The sequence below is a fragment of the Nicotiana tomentosiformis genome, chromosome 12 (genome assembly GCF_000390325.3).
Source record: "Nicotiana tomentosiformis chromosome 12, ASM39032v3, whole genome shotgun sequence".
NCBI classification, from domain to species: Eukaryota; Viridiplantae; Streptophyta; class Magnoliopsida; order Solanales; family Solanaceae; genus Nicotiana; species Nicotiana tomentosiformis.
In genome coordinates, this window is record NC_090823.1 from 32,070,163 (window position 1) to 32,089,230 (window position 19,068).

Sequence of the window (19,068 nt, forward strand, 5' to 3'; positions counted from 1 at the left end):
CACGAATTGGCCCATCACCTCTTCTTCGACTATATTACTAGTCCTGTAATGGCTAGAATTTTCTGGTTGACCATATTCTGCTTCTTTGAATCTTTCCCAGTAAGAAAACAATTCAAACTTCATCAAGATACAAAGCAAAAGTTTAGAATTCTATAGCACATTGAAAACTATTCTCTTAAGATTTAATGAAATTAAATTGGTTTTCCAAACTTTGAATACTATAGAGAATATATTTCATGATCCATCGCTCAAGCATTAGATTCAAGTCTATGTATCTCCGGTTGTAAAATTATAAATCAAACTGAAATTTTAACAAATGAAGTGATTAAAACAGATTCGCAAGTAAATTCAAACAAGAAAAAAAGGATTTTCATTTATAAAATCCATAAGACTAACAAGCAAAACAATTTATCTTCCCAAGCAGATCCATTTTTGTTTGAGAGAGGGTTTGGATTTAAGGTCGTTGATGGTGAATGAGAGAATAGGAGGGAGTTTGGAGAGACTGGGGTGAAGTTTAACAGAATTTTTTATTTTTTACTGTTAGTTTTAGGGTTGAGGAACAAAGCTATCACCTTTTGTATACATTAAGGACTATTCCTATTAAGTTGTATATATCCGGGACCAAAATATTCCAACCTCTATACATTAAGGACCATTTTGATCATTTTCTCTACGATACTCCCCTTGCCCGGTCCAACACTTCAATTCTCCATTTCCACAGACACAAAGCCGAAACTCCCTCTTCTTACCCACTGCACTTCACTACTCCCCTTTGCTTATCCTTCACTCTTGGATCATCCCTTTCACCATCAAAAAGCCAACAAATAGTAGCATTCTGGAAGCAAAAATCTCTTTAACAGGAGCGGCATTTTGGATTTTACTTTCCCCCAAATTACAAGCTGTTCCTGCTGCTGTACTACAATTTTTCAGAACTGGAGTCGTCAATAACAGAAACCCAGCCCAAAAAACTACCGCCGGGTAACGGTCAGATCCGATACCGATCACCTTCAGCAACCGAACTTTTATTAGAACAAATACAACAACAACAGGACCCGGGTCCACCACTTCAAATGGAGCATGAGAAAATGATAAAACGAAACAGGCAACAGCAACACGGCGGAGATTCGTCACTCTCCGATAAGATCCATAGATACCGTGGGGTTATTTTAGTAATTGCGGTTCCGGTATTGCTTATTTGTTTTGTGCTATTTATAATGCCGACGAGTGAATATTCTGAGTCGATGGGAGGGTCAGTTAATAGGAAGTTTTCACCGAAATTTGGATCCAGGAATTATGCGGTTATATTTGATGCGGGTAGTTCGGGTAGTAGGGTTCATGTTTTTTGCTTTGATCATCATTTGGATCTTGTTCCCATTGGCAATGATCTCGAGCTCTTCGTACAGGTAAATTTTTGGATTCTGAGTTTAAGTTCTATGCACTCACTGTCTAAATAATGCATACATGCTATATTTAATGAGCATTAATTAGTAACCTGATATAACAAGTGGAATTATACTGATGGTGTGAAAATTCACTACATTGTCAGTTTATTCTTCAAAATGCTATTCCCTCTGTCCAATTTTATCTGGCCTTGTTTGATTTGACATAGAGTTTTTCTTCTTCCATTGCATTTATTCACTTATGCTTTGAAGGGTAGGAAGAGCCTCTGCACATACATGGCCCATTTTCCCCTTGCAGGAGCACTGTAAAAAGTTCTCCCCTTCAATGTCAAAATGTTGACGAAGGATTCTTTGACGGTTACTACGTCTTATTTGAGATTCATCAAATCTTAAATTGTTCCCGTTCGGATCAATATTCGCCCTCACTCGGACCAAACTCATTCATCTCGCTCCCACTTGGAATAAGATTATTCTCGATCCCACTTGGAGCAGGATCACGTTCATTTGCATTAAGTGATAAAGGTGGGTCTTGATGAGAAACTAAGAAAGAACATAAGACTTTTGAAATTTGTAGTCTAAAACAAGTCATAGAATTGGTGTGGCTATAAATCATCTCATTAGGGGTAAAACGAGAAGTTTAAAGTTAAATTGTATCTGAATATAGAAATGTGTCTTTCTTTTTGGGACGTACTAAAAAGGAAAGCGTGCTACATAAATTGAACAGAGGGATTACAAGAATAGACTCCATAATTGCAGGCGGAACGGCCTTTATGTTCTACTTATTGGGCATATTTGGTGTGACAAGAATGTTTTGCAGGAAATATATTTGTTGATGAAATCATTTTCCAGGAAAATATAGAAAAGTGGGAAAATAATTTCTGTCACTTAGACTCTGCCACTTATCAGCGGAAGTTAATTTATTTGACGAATATCGAAACTCTAACTTCATATTGGTTACTTCAATTAACATTTAGACATTGTTGTTTAACCTTCAATACTCAAAATTATCATCAAGGACGTTATATTGTACTCTTATTACTCATTTTTAATTACCATATGCAACCTACTTTTATACACAACTGACATTGTTAATGACGATTTCCCACGGCTCCATACTAGATGTACCCTTTAAGTTTGGATGAGTGCCTATATACAGTGTAAAGGTTTTCTCTTGGCACCAAATGTTCATCTCTAGTTGGCTTTGGCACTACAGAAAAAACCGGGTTTGAGTGCATATGCTAGTGACCCTGCAGCTGCTGCAAAATCTCTTCAATCACTTCTGGAGAAAGCAGAGGATGTACTTCCGGTGGATTTGCGCAGTAATACACCAGTCAGAGTTGGGGTGAGGGGATAATGTTATTAGAATTATTTCGTAAATTGAGATTTGGATTCTTTAGCCTGCCCTATATGCTGAATACTGATGTGGAGTCTATCTAGGCAACTGCAGGTTTGAGGCAGTTGGGAGGTAATGCATCTGACAAGATTCTTCAAGCGGTAAAATTGATTTCTTTCTTAGACCATCATTCATAACAGGCTTTTTACCACTTGGGCATGTGTTGTATTCGAATTTAAGTGTTCTTTTTCGATTTTGGATTTCTGAATACTTCGAATGACTAAAATCTCATTTGAAGGTGAGGGATTTTCTGAAGAGCAAAAGCAGCCTCAAGTCAAAGGCGAGTTGGGTTACTGTTCTTGATGGGAATCAGGAAGGTGCTTACCAATGGGTATGTAATGTCAACCTCAACTTGTTATGCTTTTCTTACTTAGAACTACCACTCCGTTCTATGTTAGAGGTGCTTGCTTAATTTAAATTTGAGCTTCTTAGAGACTGGCGAAAAAAGAAAAAATAGGGCAGTGGTTATATTCTCTTGTCAAGGATCCATTTTGTGCTAGTTTACCTCTTATGTGATGTTGATTCAAGATTGTTGGCTCTTTATGCTCAGATCTAGGGTAAATAGAATGAAAGGAGTGAATTCTAGCTCAGGTTCAAGGAGAGAACGACCAGAAGCAGAAAATGCAAGATAATGAATGAGGTGGGACCCTTGTGGCAATCTTTCAGTATTACCAATTAAAATCTTGAAGAAGCTGCCTTTCAAGAAGCTTCATGAATAGCAACCCAAGTTGGAGTTGTTGAACCATAGAACAAGACTCTCTCTCCTTTCCAAATGCTTTCTTGTTGCATTCACTTTCTATCCCTATAATTTCCACAGAAGTATTTCAGTCTCCTTCAAACCATGTTTAGTGACACTAGACAGGATTGCAGGAAAACAACTGATTGGATCTGAAAGATAAGATTATTTATCCTACGTAAGTAGGAAAGGAGAGCTTTGTGCTAAAGTCAGAATAACCTATCCCTTCCATAGGGGTAGGGATAAGGCGTTGAGTTTTAAATTTTGGTGGATAACTTATTCTATCCTAAAGTTAGGGATGAGGGGAACAGCTTTTAAGTTTATCCTTAGTCCTGTCCTACAGTATTTGAAACAAAAGGTAGAATAAGCAAATTGGAAAGACTCAAGCCCTGCGCCATGCAATCTAAGCCTGGTATTTAAGTGTAGAAAGGTAGAGGGATGGGGTCCTAAGGGTTGGCTCTAGACGGATTTCTTGGTCATAACAAAAGGAAAGATTTTCCTATTTTGTCCTGTGTATTGAACGTTGTTTTAGATTATTTGGATTATACTTACCGTAGACAAAAACTTGGTATTTAAGTGGAGAAGGGTAGAAGGGCGGGCCCATTATCCACCAAGTTTTGAACCGTGCGCCAGTAGCCCTCGGGGATTTCTCGGTTATAAAGAAAATGAATTTAGGATGAATTAAGAAGCATTGTTCTCTTTGTTTTTTCTCAGCTTGATTCTCCATACTCTTCAAATAGGTGTTGTTACCTACAAATACTTCGTATGAATTAAAATCTAAAAGGTACATGGCTTGCATTATTCAGAATCTAAGTCATCGCCTTATCTTTTGAGACAGTGTTTTTCTTTCTTTTATTTCACTAGCTACATCTCAAGTGGTATGTCACTTATCCTACATGTGTTGTGCTTAGTTAAATGTAGCTTGTTACCAAATTCAATTCATTCATAGCTTTCTAATTCTCCCTTCTTCAAATAGTGAACTCTAAGTTATCCCTATTCAGTAATAGTGGAAAATTTGGGGGATTCATTAGAAAAAGTTGAGGCTTGCCCTTTTTTTCCCTTTACTTGATAACTATCAAAAACAGCATTAAGCTAGTCCAAGGTACAAAACAAGGAGGCTTGATTTTCTAGTAAAATTGTTTTGCTATTAAGATAATTGCATATGTAGGTCACATGGGTTGTAGAACTTGTCTAACCTTGTGTTCATAAACTGAGGGTGGGATAGATGAGACAACCAATTGATACAGCTAGCTTAATTTGTATTGCCAATGTCTGTGCAGGTCACCATTAATTATTTGCTAGGCAATTTGGGTAAGAAATATTCTGATACTGTTGGGGTGGTTGATCTTGGAGGTGGCTCAGTACAAATGGCATATGCCATCTCAGAGGCAGATGCTCAGAAGGCTCCAAAACTATCAGGTGGAGAGGATACTTATGTGCAAGAAATGTATCTCAAGGGGGCAAAATATTACCTCTATGTTCACAGGTCCGTCTCATCCTATATAAAGAAATGATCTCAGCAGCGTACCCAGTTGCCGCCTTTTCAATTTACCTTGAATTTCTTGTCTGACTTATTGACATCTCACTTGTCATCTGGACATGTGGCTTTCCTTGTGTTTACTCACCCTTTCCTTGTTTGCAGTTATTTGCACTATGGCTTGCTAGCAGCTCGAGCTGAGATTCTGAAGGTGACCAAGGAATCCGGCAGTCCTTGCATCTTGACAGGGCATCATGGTATTCACTACTTCTCTCAATCTGCTATATTCTGTCCCATGGTTGCTTCTTCTGTTGCATTGTTCTTTTAAGTATCACTTACCTCACCCCCCCCCCCCCCCAATGAATGAGTAAGAGAAATTCCCCTTTCCTTTGTTGAAGTTCAACTTTTCTTTACCCCAAAAGTCAAGGTTGGCCTTAAATGTTCCGTTACTCTTAAAGCAAGTCACTCATCTATTTCCAACTTATGGCAATTCTTTTATCTATCCAATTCAAAAATTTGCCTGAACTTTTAAAAAAATAATCTGCCTGAACTCCAAAATAATAATAATTTTCCTGAACTCATGGCATCACGCGTAGATCACGTTATATTTTACCCAACTTCATATCTAAAAATGTATGAAATACGTACAACTGGAGAAAGAGAGAAACTTTTTCTACTGGAATAGAAGTGAATTAGAATTAATGAACTTATCAGAAAGGATTCAATTATGTTGTCTATCATCATTTGAAAATGTTGCAGAAAGTAGTAGCATAAGATACCTAATTTACAAAGGCCTGTAACTCCTGTTGGTATTAGAATTATTCTTTATAACTATAATTTCCTATATAAGCAAATGTATTTTGACAATTTGTTCTCTACAAGGGTCCTACAAGTATGGAGGAAAGACTTACACAGCATCAGCTATGTCTCAAGGATCAAGCCTGACAAATTGTAGGATGGTAGCCCTGAAGGCTCTGAAAGTTAATGAATCAGCATGCACCCACATGAAATGCACCTTTGGTGGTGTGTGGAACGGTGGAGGCGGAGATGGTCAGAAGAATATGTTTGTTGCCTCATTTTTCTTTGACCGAGCTGCTGAGGTAAAAGTCACTATTAAGTTAGATGCTTACCAAGATTTGATGGGTTTAGAATTGTATCGTTTTTTGCTGTCCCAAGAAGGATAAATTCCCTACTTCTATGGCTATCTGACTATCTTAATGTACTGTGGGCATAGGTTGGTTTTGTTGATCCAAATGCAGCTGTTGCAAAAGTTCGCCCAACTGATTTTGAGAGTGCAGCTAGACGTGCTTGTGATACTAGAATTGATGATGCCAAAGCTACATTTCCTCGTGTGGACCCTGATAACTTGCCGTTCTTGTGCATGGATCTTGTTTACCAGTACACACTACTTGTAGATGGATTTGGTAAGACTTAGTCTTCCTTCAGGAATATACAAATCACTCATCATTTTTAGTATGTTTCAGCTAGTCATTGTTTTCTTTATTGTACAGGACTTGATGCTCGTCAAGAAATGACATTGGTGAAAAAGGTGAAATACAAGAATTCCCTGGTTGAAGCCGCATGGCCATTAGGCAGTGCCATTGAAGTCGCGTCATCAATGAATTAACTTGGAGATTCAAGATTAACTCAACCAGTTTTGCCTTTTATTAGCTTGTGGTTATCATCTATCAGCTATTTCCGATCTGCAACTGGGCTCGTCGTGCTCTAGAACATCATCCTTGCCATTTAGTTGGATGGCTGGTCCGAGCAAATTCAGATTGTTTCCCCTTTTATTCAGAGAGGGTGGATGGTTAAGAATAATGATAAGATCTGTTTGTGATTATATTATAGGAAACACTGATTTGTTTCACGATATGATAGATTCATATATTACTTGATTCTTTTCATTCATTCCTCTTCGCCAGTTCCTTCTGAAAGATAACTGGAAATCTTTAACCTAGCAATCCTGATATGGGTTTCGAAATGTGAATTTGTTGAGTGGACTCTTGCAAGTATCCAACGAGACGAACATATACACAGTACGTCAAAAACTAGTTCCCCCAGCTGGTGGTCTTTATTCCCAATGAGTTGCAAATCTCCTAAAATGTTCTTAATGTATATTAGCTAAAGTAGCTCTATAACCTTTTGGGTTGCCCAGTTGGTTTGGAGGGCGGTCATCTATATGGATGACATGAGATCGATTCCCCCCTCATTGCCTTCTGGGTTGAGTAACAGGAAGAGGAAAACTACTCTTAGAAAATAGACAGATATAGTTCGACAAAAGGTCTTTGACCATCAAAAAGATCTTTTTTCAGAAATTGAAAATTGTGTTTTTTTCTTACTTTTCGAACAATTTAGGTATAAAGTCGATTTCCTCGTTGATTTCTCTGTGCAAATTAGGAACTAGCAACAAAAATTTTAATTTTATTTTTGATTTCCGCTATTTGGAAGTTAGAGAAAGAAAAATTAGAATTTTTGAGGTGCATTAATCGCTGATTTATGAGTTGCATGTATATGAGTTGTATTTATGTGTAATTCTCTTTCCATAGGACTCCTTTCAATTTCTTTTATATTGTATCAGTGACTGTGCATCTTGTTTTTTATATACAAAGAGAGTGGTTTATCCACTTCACTCTAGATATTAGAAGATCTAGCTTGGATTTTGGATTCTACTCCTTTTTGTGTACTTTTTGGATTTTGCACCTACTACTTAATATTTGTATTGGAGATCAATTAAATATAAATTTATAGTGAAAATTTTTATAGGGTAGGTAAAGTACAAAATCGCTGATTAAGGATGAATGATTACTTATAATTTTACAATAACCCTTGTAGCTAGGGGTGGGCGTTCGGGCAATTCGGATTGAACATGAAAATTTCGGTTTTCGGATTGAAGAAATAATAATCCAAATCCAATCCAAATAAGCTCGAATTGGATCAGATATTTTAAGTACGTTTTCGAATTAATCGGTTTGGATATTAAGTTTGGGCTTATAAGTCGAGATGTAATATACAAATGAAGTACTCATGTTAAATTGTCCGAAAAATTCCTCATTCTCACCCCAACCATCCAAATATAGTATCCAAGTAATGAATTATTATCAAGAAAATGCAACAAGAACATTAATACGGTGGATAAGAATTAGTGTGAAAATTGAAAATTTTATATACAACTCGTAATTCAAAAATCCAAACCAAAAATCCAAAAATTTCGAATTTCGATTTGAATTTCGGATTTGGTCAAACTATGCGCACCATACTTGTAGTTGTTGTGTCCTTAATGTCATACAAAATAGAATTTCCACCTAAGAAAAAATAAAAAAAGTACAAGTGTGAACTTTATGAAAAATAAATATTTTTGTGAATTATCCTGATAATGCCATAGATTATGTAATTAAATATTAAATTAGCTAGCAGGTTTAAAGTCTTGTCTATTTTTGTTTTCTTCTAAAATAGGTAACCTGAGTCGGTGATTATGTAATTATAATCCAAGTGGGTTTCGGAAAGAATGAGAGTAGGGAAAATCTATATAAAGAAGAACCTCATTCAGATTTCAGGAAACAATTCCCTCAAACAACACACAAATATTTGCTTCCGTCGCAATTTCAAGACGCTCTCGTGTTCCCTGCTGTGTGCGTACTTTTGAAGAATCAGTGCTTTGATTCAATTCCATCCGTCTAAACTCTCGGCGTTTTGAATTGGTTGTTGTTCGTGCTGGGTGCGAATTGAAACCCTAGTGCCTACTGAAGCCTGTTGAAGAATCGGAGTTCGTCAAGAGAATTAGCTTGATACGATTCTGTTTGGTGTTATTTTGGTACAACTCTCGATTCTGTTTGGATTTCAATATTTTGAACTAGCCCTATTGTATTCTTGATAACAGGGCCTCTTTGTTATTATTATTCTTTGATTTCTTTTTTCTAAGAAAAAGAATTCAATCATGGCTGTGTATTTCAAGTATAAAAGTGCTAAAGATTATGATTCAATTCCAATTCTTGATCAATTTATTTCTGTTGGCAATTTGAAATTAAAAATATTTGAATCCAAGCGTTTTGGTAGAGGTAAAGATTTTGATCTTCTTATCACCAACGCTCAAACTAACGAAGATTATGTAGATCAAGACGCTTTGATTCCTAAAAATACAAGTGTTTTGATTTGTCGTGTTCCTGGTTTACCTCGCTTGCCCATAGTAATCCCATGTCTTACAGAGCCAAAACTAGACCAAGCCCAAGTGTGTGAGGAGAATAATACAGTAGTAAAAGGAGAGTCAATTGCTGCTAAGAATTATCACAATATTGATTACGATGATTTTGGGGATGATGTCTATGCAATTCCAAAATTGATCCCAAATCAATCAGGCAATCCAGTGTTAAATGCCCCCACTAATAGTATAAATGATGAGGAGACTAAGATCAAGAATTTAATTGATACTCCAGACTTAGGGCGGCACCTCCATTCCTCTATCGGCTACGGCTTTGGTCGAGGTGGGATGGAATGGAAAAAGCCACCACGGGGTTATGTGTGTCATCGATGCAACGGGCCTGGCCATTTCATTCAGCACTGCCCTACAAATGGTGACCCCAATTATGGCATCAAGAAAGTGAAGCCTCCAACAAAGTCCAATGACGTTGCTTCTTCAAAGGAGGTTCAAGGGTTTTCTTCCTCTTCGTCTTCTTCTAAGCGTTCCTTTAGTAATATACCGCCGGAGCTACATTGCCCATTGTGTAAAGGATTAATAAAAGATGCAGTCATAGCAAGCAAATGTTGTTTTAGTAGTTTCTGCAACAAATGTATAAGGGAACATATAATCTCTAACTCTATTTGCGTATGCGGGGCTAGAAATATACTCGCTGACACCCTCTTGCCTAACATGACTCTAAGAGACACAATAAACAGAATCAACAAGTCTAATAGCAGTAGTTCAGAGCATGGGGTTAGTGCTCCTCGAGTTCAAGATATGGTGTCAGAACACAATTCCCTCCCTAAAGTACAATTCCCATCAGAGTCTGCAGCTGTGAAGGTAGAGGTATTATCTGTACCTTCTCAAAAAGAAGAGACTTCTAGGGCTTTAAGGACTGTAGAAGAGTGTCCAATAGCTGTTGGGGAGGCAGTAAAGATGAAGAAAAGGAAGAAACCAAGCATGCCTTTTGATGGTGCTGCTGTAAACAAGCGATGGAGAGTTGCTCAAGACCATGTTGTTGCTGAGAATTACATGTTGGCCATGAACGCTGCTGCCTATCATCCTCATTGGACAGGCATGCAATATACGAGCTATGGCCATAGTCCCATAGATATTCAGTTTGGCCATCCTGTCTTACCAAGGGCGGCTCCACCTCTAGGCCAATAAAGCTCTTGGTTTAGACCCCTAAAATTCAATGCCCCTATAGCTAATCAGAGAAAACAAAGAGTGGGAGTCTCTTGCCTAAGCTGCCAAGAATTGCAAACCTAGTGTCGTTCAATTCAACAATTTGTTTTTGCTTTCCTTTTGAATGTTTCTAGGCTTCTGGTTCTATATTGTATTTCCACAAAAATCATGTATAACAGTAATGAATATCTTCAATGTACTCTAGTTTGGACTGCTAAGTCCTAGCAGTATTATGCTTGCATTGTTAAATATGTAGCTACTTTTAATCTGACAATAAATACCATTTTGATTTGGTTTGAAAAAGTAATTGTTGTTACTTCTTATTAATGATAAGTAAGTCCTTCTCACCATTGTTGTCAGCTTGTAACTATATGGGTCAAAATCAGATTGAGGATCGAGTCGTGCAGAAGAGGACGTTAAGAGCGATTCACAAATTCATTACGAGTGGTGTGGTCGAGGTCGACCAGTGATCGAATGAGCTGCATAGCCTAGCGACCGGTCGTTGATGAGGTCGAGTAGTAGAGTTAGGAATAATGGCTAGTTTTGTACTAGTATCTTCAGAGGGAATATTCTGTCCAATATTCTCTCTGATTGTACTTTAGGGTTCTTTGGAAATATCCCATATAAATACAAGGAAAGATGAGGGGGAGGGGGGGGGGGGGGAATTTCTATATGATATGAACACTTGTAAAAAGATAAGCTCTCACAAAAAATACAAAGAACTACTTTTGAAGAGATTCAACCTTTAGTGGATTATCTATTGTCACAAGAAAGTGCACAATATTCTCGCATATTTTTGTTATTCATCATTGTCAGAGAAAGGAATCATTCAACCTATTCGTATTGGATGAATCTTCCTCCTTATTTACATTTATTGTCATTTAATGTTATTTAATACTTAGTGTTTCTTGCATACTGCCGCATCTGGATACATTTATTAAGAACGCATTTATCCTGCTATCCCCCTATTTTACATTATTCATCCAAGATCTGGAGTTATTAGCTTTAACTAGGATTGACTCTTTTTAATAATCAATTAATTAGTTTAACCAAGGATTATCATTTTTTGGTCAAACAGTTACCTATCATTAATCACCAATTATGATCACATAATTCATACTTCATACAGTGCTTTAGGAATTTTGTTGAGAGTAATTATAGATGAAAGTGGTAGATGATTAAAACTGCAGTTACTTCCTGCTTCTTTCCTGCTCAAACTTAATTGAATCAACTTTTTTACAACTTTGGCTTTGTGAAGTTTCTTCTTTAAAATAGAACAAGGTTCAAGCATGAAGAGAAAAGGAAAAATAAACAAAATCACTGAAATGAAAACTTTATACTTAATAGCGACGACGACCTTTACATCTGTTGCAACACTTGCTATCAATAATGTGCTTAACTTCTTTATTTTTTCGGCCACGGTTGCATTCCAGAGATCCCTTGATTAATTGAATGGCTTTACTTTTATGGAATTTCAAGGGCTTCGAATCTTCGATTACTATGAAACAGGGACAAATGTCATGACTGTAGTTGGATTTTTTTTTACAACATATACAGTGAAAGAAGCTGGTTGGGCAAGCATGGTAGTGCTTGTTCTTTTTGCATTAGTCTGTTGTTATACTGCTGATCTTATGTGATATTGCTTTGAAAGCAAAGAGGGAATTACGTTGTTCCCCAACATAAGAGAAGCGGCATTTGAAAACTATATGAACGTATTTTATTATCTGTAAGTTTATAAATTCAGCATATTACTTAATTATAGGCTAGTGGATCAGGGAAATATTTGGTTGTTGTGTCAAAGACCATGACGTCTCTTTTCTTTCATTTGATATAAATACAGTTTATTGTCTAGTTATAGGGTAGTGACTAGGAAATATTTGTTTACTACGTCAAAGACCATGACATCTCTTTTCTTTCATTTAATGTGAACTTAGTGACATTCAAGCCCAATGAAAAGTTTGCTACCCTCAGCAATTATATTATGGGAAAATTAAAAAAAATAACAAACATGATTTATTAAAGTATTCTTATGGAAATGTTTTTTTAGTAACACATAATAATTTATTTTCTTAGTCGTCTAACAATGATTTTTGGTTAATGTATGCTTTCATGGTTAACTTAATTTAATAATTACACATAAAAATTAATTTAATAATTAAACATAAAAATCAATATGACACCTAAATAATGATATGTTATGTGTAATTTTAGATTATCGAAATACCACTTCAAATTCGAAAAAGATATAAGAATTCTTGAAATATGTATATGAAAGAGCAAAGAGATGATTGATGCATTTCAATAACAGTTAATAAGAAAATGATACAATTTATAATTTAAAGTAAATAAAAATGAATGCACGGTATAGATTACACCCCATGAGAGGATCTCAAATATTTCTAGATATCTTTTAAATAAAATTCTATAAAAAGTCTTAAAAGTATAAATAAAAAAATATATATTTATATGTCAGTTTGGTTCTGGTTTTTTTACTCAATACCAAACCAAATCAAACCAAACATAGTCGAATTTTTAATCAGTTTGATTTGACTTATAGGTTTGGTGCGATTTTTCCGGTTCGGTTTGAACACCCCATTTGTCACTATGTTTCATGAGTAATGTTTGGTGTGGCAGATTTATAAAACTGATGAAGTCAATTCTTTTCTTCAGTTCTAGCATAATATTTTATTCTAGCAAAGAATGAGATTTCATGCTCTTTAAAGATTGAACTGAGATATGAGAAAAAAATTACGTAGTTTTCATAATATTTTAGGTGAAGTTTTCATAACTTTGATAAGTTATATATAGTCAAACATGCATATATAAGACATAATACTGATAATATAATAACGAAAGCACAATATGTATAGATATTAAAATCAAACCAACACATATATATCTTCGACCCCAATACTAATCAATCTAATATTGGGGTCTTACTTTGAGTCGTTCCTCTGTGTACTTTATGTATATTCTCTAGTAGCCCCTTAGTTATTTACTAGAAATGGATGCATATGAAGATATTTGTGAAACCTTTGTACAACAATTAAGCTGTTGGGAGTCTAATTATGCCAACCTAAGAACAACAATGGAAAGTGGATTTACCTTTTGTATAATCAATACGTAACTATATGAAGGAGGAGAACATAAAGTCTAACCTCCATGACATTTAAACAGCAAATTATAAAATTTGCTTATTGTAAACCTACTAATCATCATTACATTATAATCTTTCCAATTGGAAAAGGGACAAGAAAAATAATTAAGTTTAGTTTCTAAAAAAATGACGCGTCAAAACTCTTATATATAATTATGGTAGTCCAGAGGCGGATCCAGAAATTTAACTTTATGGGTTCAAGATTTAGACTCTAAGACATACCTCAAGGTACTATACAATAATAACCGAATGAAATACGAACAATGATATTTAATATATATGTAACAAGTACCGAACCATCTAACGTAATATATATTCAATAAATATCACCATTACAATTGTACCCGACGGGTTGTCATGTTTTGAAAACGATAAATAATCGCATCATTAGGTACACTTTCAAATACTTCATCTTCTATATAACAAACTAAACAGTCATTTAAAAATTCATCACCAATTCTGCTACGCAAGTCATTTTTGATGTACTTCATTGAAGAAAAAGCTCTTTCTACTATTGCAGTAGCGACAGGCAATATCAGACTTAACTTCACAAACAAAAACACAAGTCTCCAAGTCTTGTACAAATCTATTTCAACTAATGTTTCTGAAAGATCTCCAAGTCCTTTCAAGTTAGAGAAATCATTGTCTTCTTTCACAAAGAGAATATAGTTGTCAAGCTCGTAACTGAGATCTTCAAGCTTTGAACCACTAAACTCATGAGGATAAAGTGTAGCAAGTTTCATAATTCTGTCTTTATCATAATTTACAAAAGAATTATCCGGACTCAAACTAGCCATACCAAGAAGTAGATTACTATTCACCGCATCAAAACGACTATTAAACTTCGAAAGTTGCAAATCAATAACAGTATTAAAAACTTCGACACGCAAATGATGAGAATATGTAACACTTGAACTCCTACGCTTTGACTTTCCAAGATGATAGTTCTTATCCATTTCAGGGATCACAATATCGTGCTTGGAACAAAATGAAGAGGCGTCATCTATCAAAGATTTCCATTTAGATTCTCTCATCACTTGCAATTGCCTCTTGGCGAAACCAACAAGCTTCATAGCATTTATAATATCCTGATCTTTTCTTTGCAAATCTATATTCAAATCATTTGTGATTGCTAATAATTTTAACATCAAATGCATCATATGCACAAACTCAAAAGATCTTATGTCATTCACTAGACTTTTTGCCACTGATCTCTCAAGATAATTTGCACCCTCACTTACAAGAAACTCAAGTACATTAATGATTGACGAGAATAATGTAATAAAGTTACGCACTGTCTTAAAATGAGAACCCCATCGGGTATCACCTGGCCTTTGGAGTCCAAGTTCTTGATTTAGTCCACTTCCAGTATGAACTTCACCAAGCACTTGTAACTCCTCTAGTTTTTTTTTGCCTGATCCTCTCGTAGCATATTCCTACGCTTAAAAGAACTTCCAACAATATTCAAGACATTAGCAACAATATTAAAAAATTGATCTACATCACAATATTTTTTTTGCAACGGCTACAAGAGTCAATTGCAATTGATGGGCAAAGCAATGTATACAATATGCCGAAGAATTATCTTTCAGAATTAAAGTTTTAAAACCATTGATTTCTCCTTGCATGTTACTAGCTCCATCATAACCTTGTCCCCGTATTTGAGATGGACTCAATGAGTGCTCTAAAAGCAAATCATAGATTGCTTTTTGTAATGACGATGAAGTTATTTTTTTAACATGAACAATACTAAGAAATCACTCAATAAGTTTTCCCTCTTTGTTGACATACCGCAGAACAAGAGCCATTTGTTCCTTATGAGAGACGTCCTTAGATTCATCAACCAAAATTCCAAAATAATCTTCATTTAAATCTTCAACTATTGCTTTAATTATTTCTTTCGCACAAGCATTCACGATCTCTTTTTGGATATTTGGAGCAATCATCATGTTATTTTGTGGAGCACTTTGTAGCACAACTTTTTTCACTTCATCATCCCTATCTGCATACCATTGTAAGAGTTCTACAAAATTTCCTCTTTTAGTAGAAGTTTCACCTTCATCGTGGCCCCGGAAAGACATTCCTTATTTTAAAAGAAATTTTGCCACATCAATCGAAGCATTCAACCGAACTCGATAATCACTTTTAATTTTTTCAGACTACTTGTCAAAAGAGGTTAGAATTGATTGTTCTTGATTAATTAAATCTCTCATCATCATAAAACATCTATTGTGAAGACTATTCACCTCTCCAATATGTGCGTTAAGCCTTTCTATAGCTTTATTCCAAGCTCTAAAACCACTCTTTGTGAAAGAATTCCCAACTTTTCCATGTCCTCCATGCTCATTTTTAAACAAGTAACAACATAAGCAAAATGCTGCATCAACTTTAACACTATATTCTAACCATCCAGAGTATGAAGTGTTAAACCATTCAAGATTAAATTGACGCATAAATCTACCAAAATCTCTTTTTGGAAAACTACAATTACGAGGTTGACAAGGTCCTTGTTGAATATAATATCTTCTCACTCGGTCACGTAAATTCGGAGGATACTCTGAAATTTGCTTTCTTTCTGCGGGATCAGGTTCAAGATTCAAATTCAACATTTTCTCTTTGTTTGATACCGCCGAAAGATTGATATTGTCATGAATAATTGGACATGGAGAAGAACTCGGCGTAGGAGGATTAGAACCAGAACCAGAACTTTGAGGAGTTGGAATAGCCTTGAAAAATTTCGTGATCATATCCACCCTCACTAAAAAGATCCTAAAAATCACAAAAAATAAATTACACTTCAAGGTATAATTAAAACTTAATCCAACCAAATCGATATTTCAACAACTTAAGTACTTATGAAGTTGGAGTTAATATGATACAATATCTAATTTCTTCAGTACAACAAGAATGGAGTTATTCCCTAGGCCTAAAATTAAGATTAGTTTAGGAAATGATTGACTAGTAATTAATATGATATAAAAAGTTAAATTTATCCTTAAAACTCAAATGTTGAAGCACAAAATAAATCATAGCAGTTTATCACTAAAATTCACTATATGTGAGCTAAACATGAGTTTAACAGTTAAAATAAATGAATCCAAAAGAAAGTCTTTAATTAGTGAAGTAATAGAGTAAAACATTTGACCCGTTTCTTATATGGAACCAAAATGCTAGAACCAAGAACAGCAGTGGCAAATCTTGTAACTTATAATTAATAAATATTATTGCATTATTATTGAGAAAGAGCAATAGAGGCATACCAGCAAAACTAAAGAAGAGGATTGATTGCAGTTTATGTCCAAGAAGAACCGAAGAAGAGCCTTTGCTTTGATTCTTTTGAAACCTTAGCTTTAAAAATTTGGGAACTGATGAACCTTCTGAAAAGTGGAAGGTTTTGATCTCTTAAAGTTTTATGAAGACCAACTTTTTTATAATTATTAAAAAGCCCCACAAGTTAATGAAGTACACATTAAAGAATAAAATTAATTAGGTGGGTCCTCATCTTTTAAGGATAAGAAACAGACCTCTTTAAATGGGAAGGGACAAAAAAAGCCCATAAGTAACAAAGAAGTCAAACAGTAACTCAAATAAAATTGCAATAAAAGTTATGTACACAGAGACTTGAACTCCAGTCTTCTCGCAATAAGTGAAACTTTGCCCATCAGTTTTACCACTGAACCCATAGCCTCATTTAGTCTATGGGTTCAAATACTAATATATGCTCATATTTCAGTAATTTTGCAAAGTATATTCTCGGGTTTTGTCGAAAGTTATGGGTTCAATTGAACCTGTATCCATAGCACTAGATCCGTCCCTGTGGCAGTCGTACTCTTAGAAAACAAAAATAACAACAACAAACCCAGTGTAATCCCATAAGTCGGGTCTGAGGAGAGTAGTGTGTACATAGACTTTACCCATATTTTACTTTCAGAAAACATTGTGCTAATTTGGCTGTTTTGAGTTGAAGTATTCACTTTGCTCCCACACATAACCAAGTAATTTTCTTTCTTTCTTTTTCACGTTTCATATTTTTAATCGTCATGTGTTTCAAGTTAATTTCTCAACTTTTCTTTTCCTGGACTTTGGAGTTTGTATTTTATTAAGGCACAATAAAATTGCTCTTCTTTAAATTCTATTGTGTTTTTTTCGCCAATGAATTTTATGTATTTTGGATTAATTGGAGATTATTTCTTTCAATTTTATCAATAAGGGAATAAAGTTCTAAGGATCTGAGTGGCTCTAAGGATCCACTCTTCAAAAAAAAAAAAAACTTGACAATATGAAAGTCTCTAATAAAAGTCTTTATTACTTTACTTTTTGGTGATTTACTAGTAAACAGACAATTTAAGCCAAAATTTTGTTTCTAGTTTTAAAGAAAGAAATTCAAAAAATTGATGCCCTTCTTAAATTTAGAGAAAATTCAATCTTACCCCGAAAAGTAAAATCTACAAAATCAACATTTATCATGGTAATAAATTGCGATTTTTTCTATAGATTTGTATTTTGTCTTGTTGGGCTTTCTTTTTCTTTTCGGGAAATTATCAACTATGTCTATTTATATGTAGCTTATCACAAAAATTAGTTAATTCATAAAATATTACCAATATTTGTCAATTAGCTATTTGTAACCAAAAAAAGTTAAATTTTTGCCTTTTTTGCGTGTGAGTGTTATTAGAATAGATTGGGTACATCTTAAGGAGTTTGAATCTCAATTTTGGGATGATTTGGTGGAGTTTTCAGGTAGTTTGAATTGAAAATTCGAAGTAGAGATGAACATGAAAACAAAAATGTGTATCACAGAGTGTATCATTTGTGTATCACATATATATCATATTTGTATAAAATATATATCACATGTATATCCATGTATACTTGTGTGTGAGATACATGTTTGATACAATGTCGCATAAGAATTTTTGAACTCGATATTAACTACGAATTTTGATACCAAATCAGTCCAAATCACCTCCAATCTTTCTCAAATTTTGTATATTGACTCATCTATATGTTGTCAATGAATTCAACTATACCCATTGAAAAAACTCCTTTTTTGCTTAGATCTTTGAAATATTATATATATATATATATATATATTTCATCACCCTGTTTGCTACCTCATCCATAATTTTTTTTTCGGTCTTGCATCTAATGTTGTTGATCGCGCTTTAAAATATGAAAGGAAATCTTTGTGTGTGATTCTTGGAGAGAAATAAATTTATTTATTTGAATTTTTAATTTTTATATATGCTTGGCTAGTTTTGGTAAGTTTATGATTAATGGCTAGATGTTGGTAAGTTATGACTTATTTGGGACACTTCTGTAAGATTTCCTCATTTTCTTTCTTTTTCTCTCCACTTTTTTCTTTTCTTTTCTTGTTCTTCTAGCCGTTTGGAAACATTGCCGACTCTGTTACTTTCAGAAACTTCATTATATTATCTGTTTTTTTTTCTTTCTTCTATTTAATCATATGTATGTTTCTTGAACAGGAAAATTAAAATGGGAAGATCAAAAATCAACATGGAACTTATTCAAGATCACAAGAC

General features: G+C 34.7%; 2 protein-coding genes and 1 long non-coding RNA gene across 3 annotated transcripts; 1 reads left to right on the forward strand and 2 right to left on the reverse strand.

The window, feature by feature from the left end:
* Positions 1-678: 678 nt before the first annotated feature.
* Positions 679-6,917, forward strand: LOC104110726 (apyrase 1-like). Its single transcript, XM_009620263.4, has 9 exons — positions 679-1,403; positions 2,614-2,742; positions 2,838-2,894; positions 3,032-3,124; positions 4,810-5,015; positions 5,172-5,263; positions 5,889-6,106; positions 6,241-6,430; positions 6,518-6,917. The coding sequence occupies exons 1-9, from the start codon at positions 1,071-1,073 to the stop codon at positions 6,631-6,633; spliced, it is 1,434 nt and encodes a 477-aa protein (XP_009618558.1). The 5' UTR covers positions 679-1,070; the 3' UTR covers positions 6,634-6,917.
* A 6,940-nt stretch (positions 6,918-13,857) lies between these two features.
* LOC138902429 (uncharacterized) lies at positions 13,858-15,167 on the reverse strand. Its single transcript, XM_070190296.1, has 2 exons — positions 15,135-15,167; positions 13,858-14,961 (listed from the first exon to the last, which is right to left on the reverse strand). The coding sequence occupies exons 1-2, from the start codon at positions 15,165-15,167 to the stop codon at positions 13,858-13,860; spliced, it is 1,137 nt and encodes a 378-aa protein (XP_070046397.1).
* A 127-nt stretch (positions 15,168-15,294) lies between these two features.
* Positions 15,295-16,915, reverse strand: LOC138903725 (uncharacterized). The gene is made up of 2 exons (XR_011413091.1): positions 16,786-16,915; positions 15,295-16,294 (listed from the first exon to the last, which is right to left on the reverse strand). It is a non-coding gene; the product is annotated as an uncharacterized lncRNA (long non-coding RNA).
* Positions 16,916-19,068: the final 2,153 nt, after the last annotated feature.

Bases quoted from the DNA above. Each gene is read 5' to 3' on its own strand.
- LOC104110726 (XM_009620263.4), top strand. From the start codon at position 1,071: ATGGAGCATGAGAAAATGATAAAACGAAACAGGCAACAGCAACACGGC. The intron at 2,743-2,837 runs GTGAGGGGATAA...GAGTCTATCTAG, and splicing joins ATACACCAGTCAGAGTTGGG to GCAACTGCAGGTTTGAGGCA. The intron at 6,431-6,517 runs GTAAGACTTAGT...TTTATTGTACAG, and splicing joins ACTACTTGTAGATGGATTTG to GACTTGATGCTCGTCAAGAA.
- LOC138902429 (XM_070190296.1), bottom strand. From the start codon at position 15,167: ATGGAGCTAGTAACATGCAAGGAGAAATCAATG. The intron at 14,962-15,134 runs GTTTTAAAACTT...TTTTAAGCGTAG, and splicing joins CATGCAAGGAGAAATCAATG to GAATATGCTACGAGAGGATC.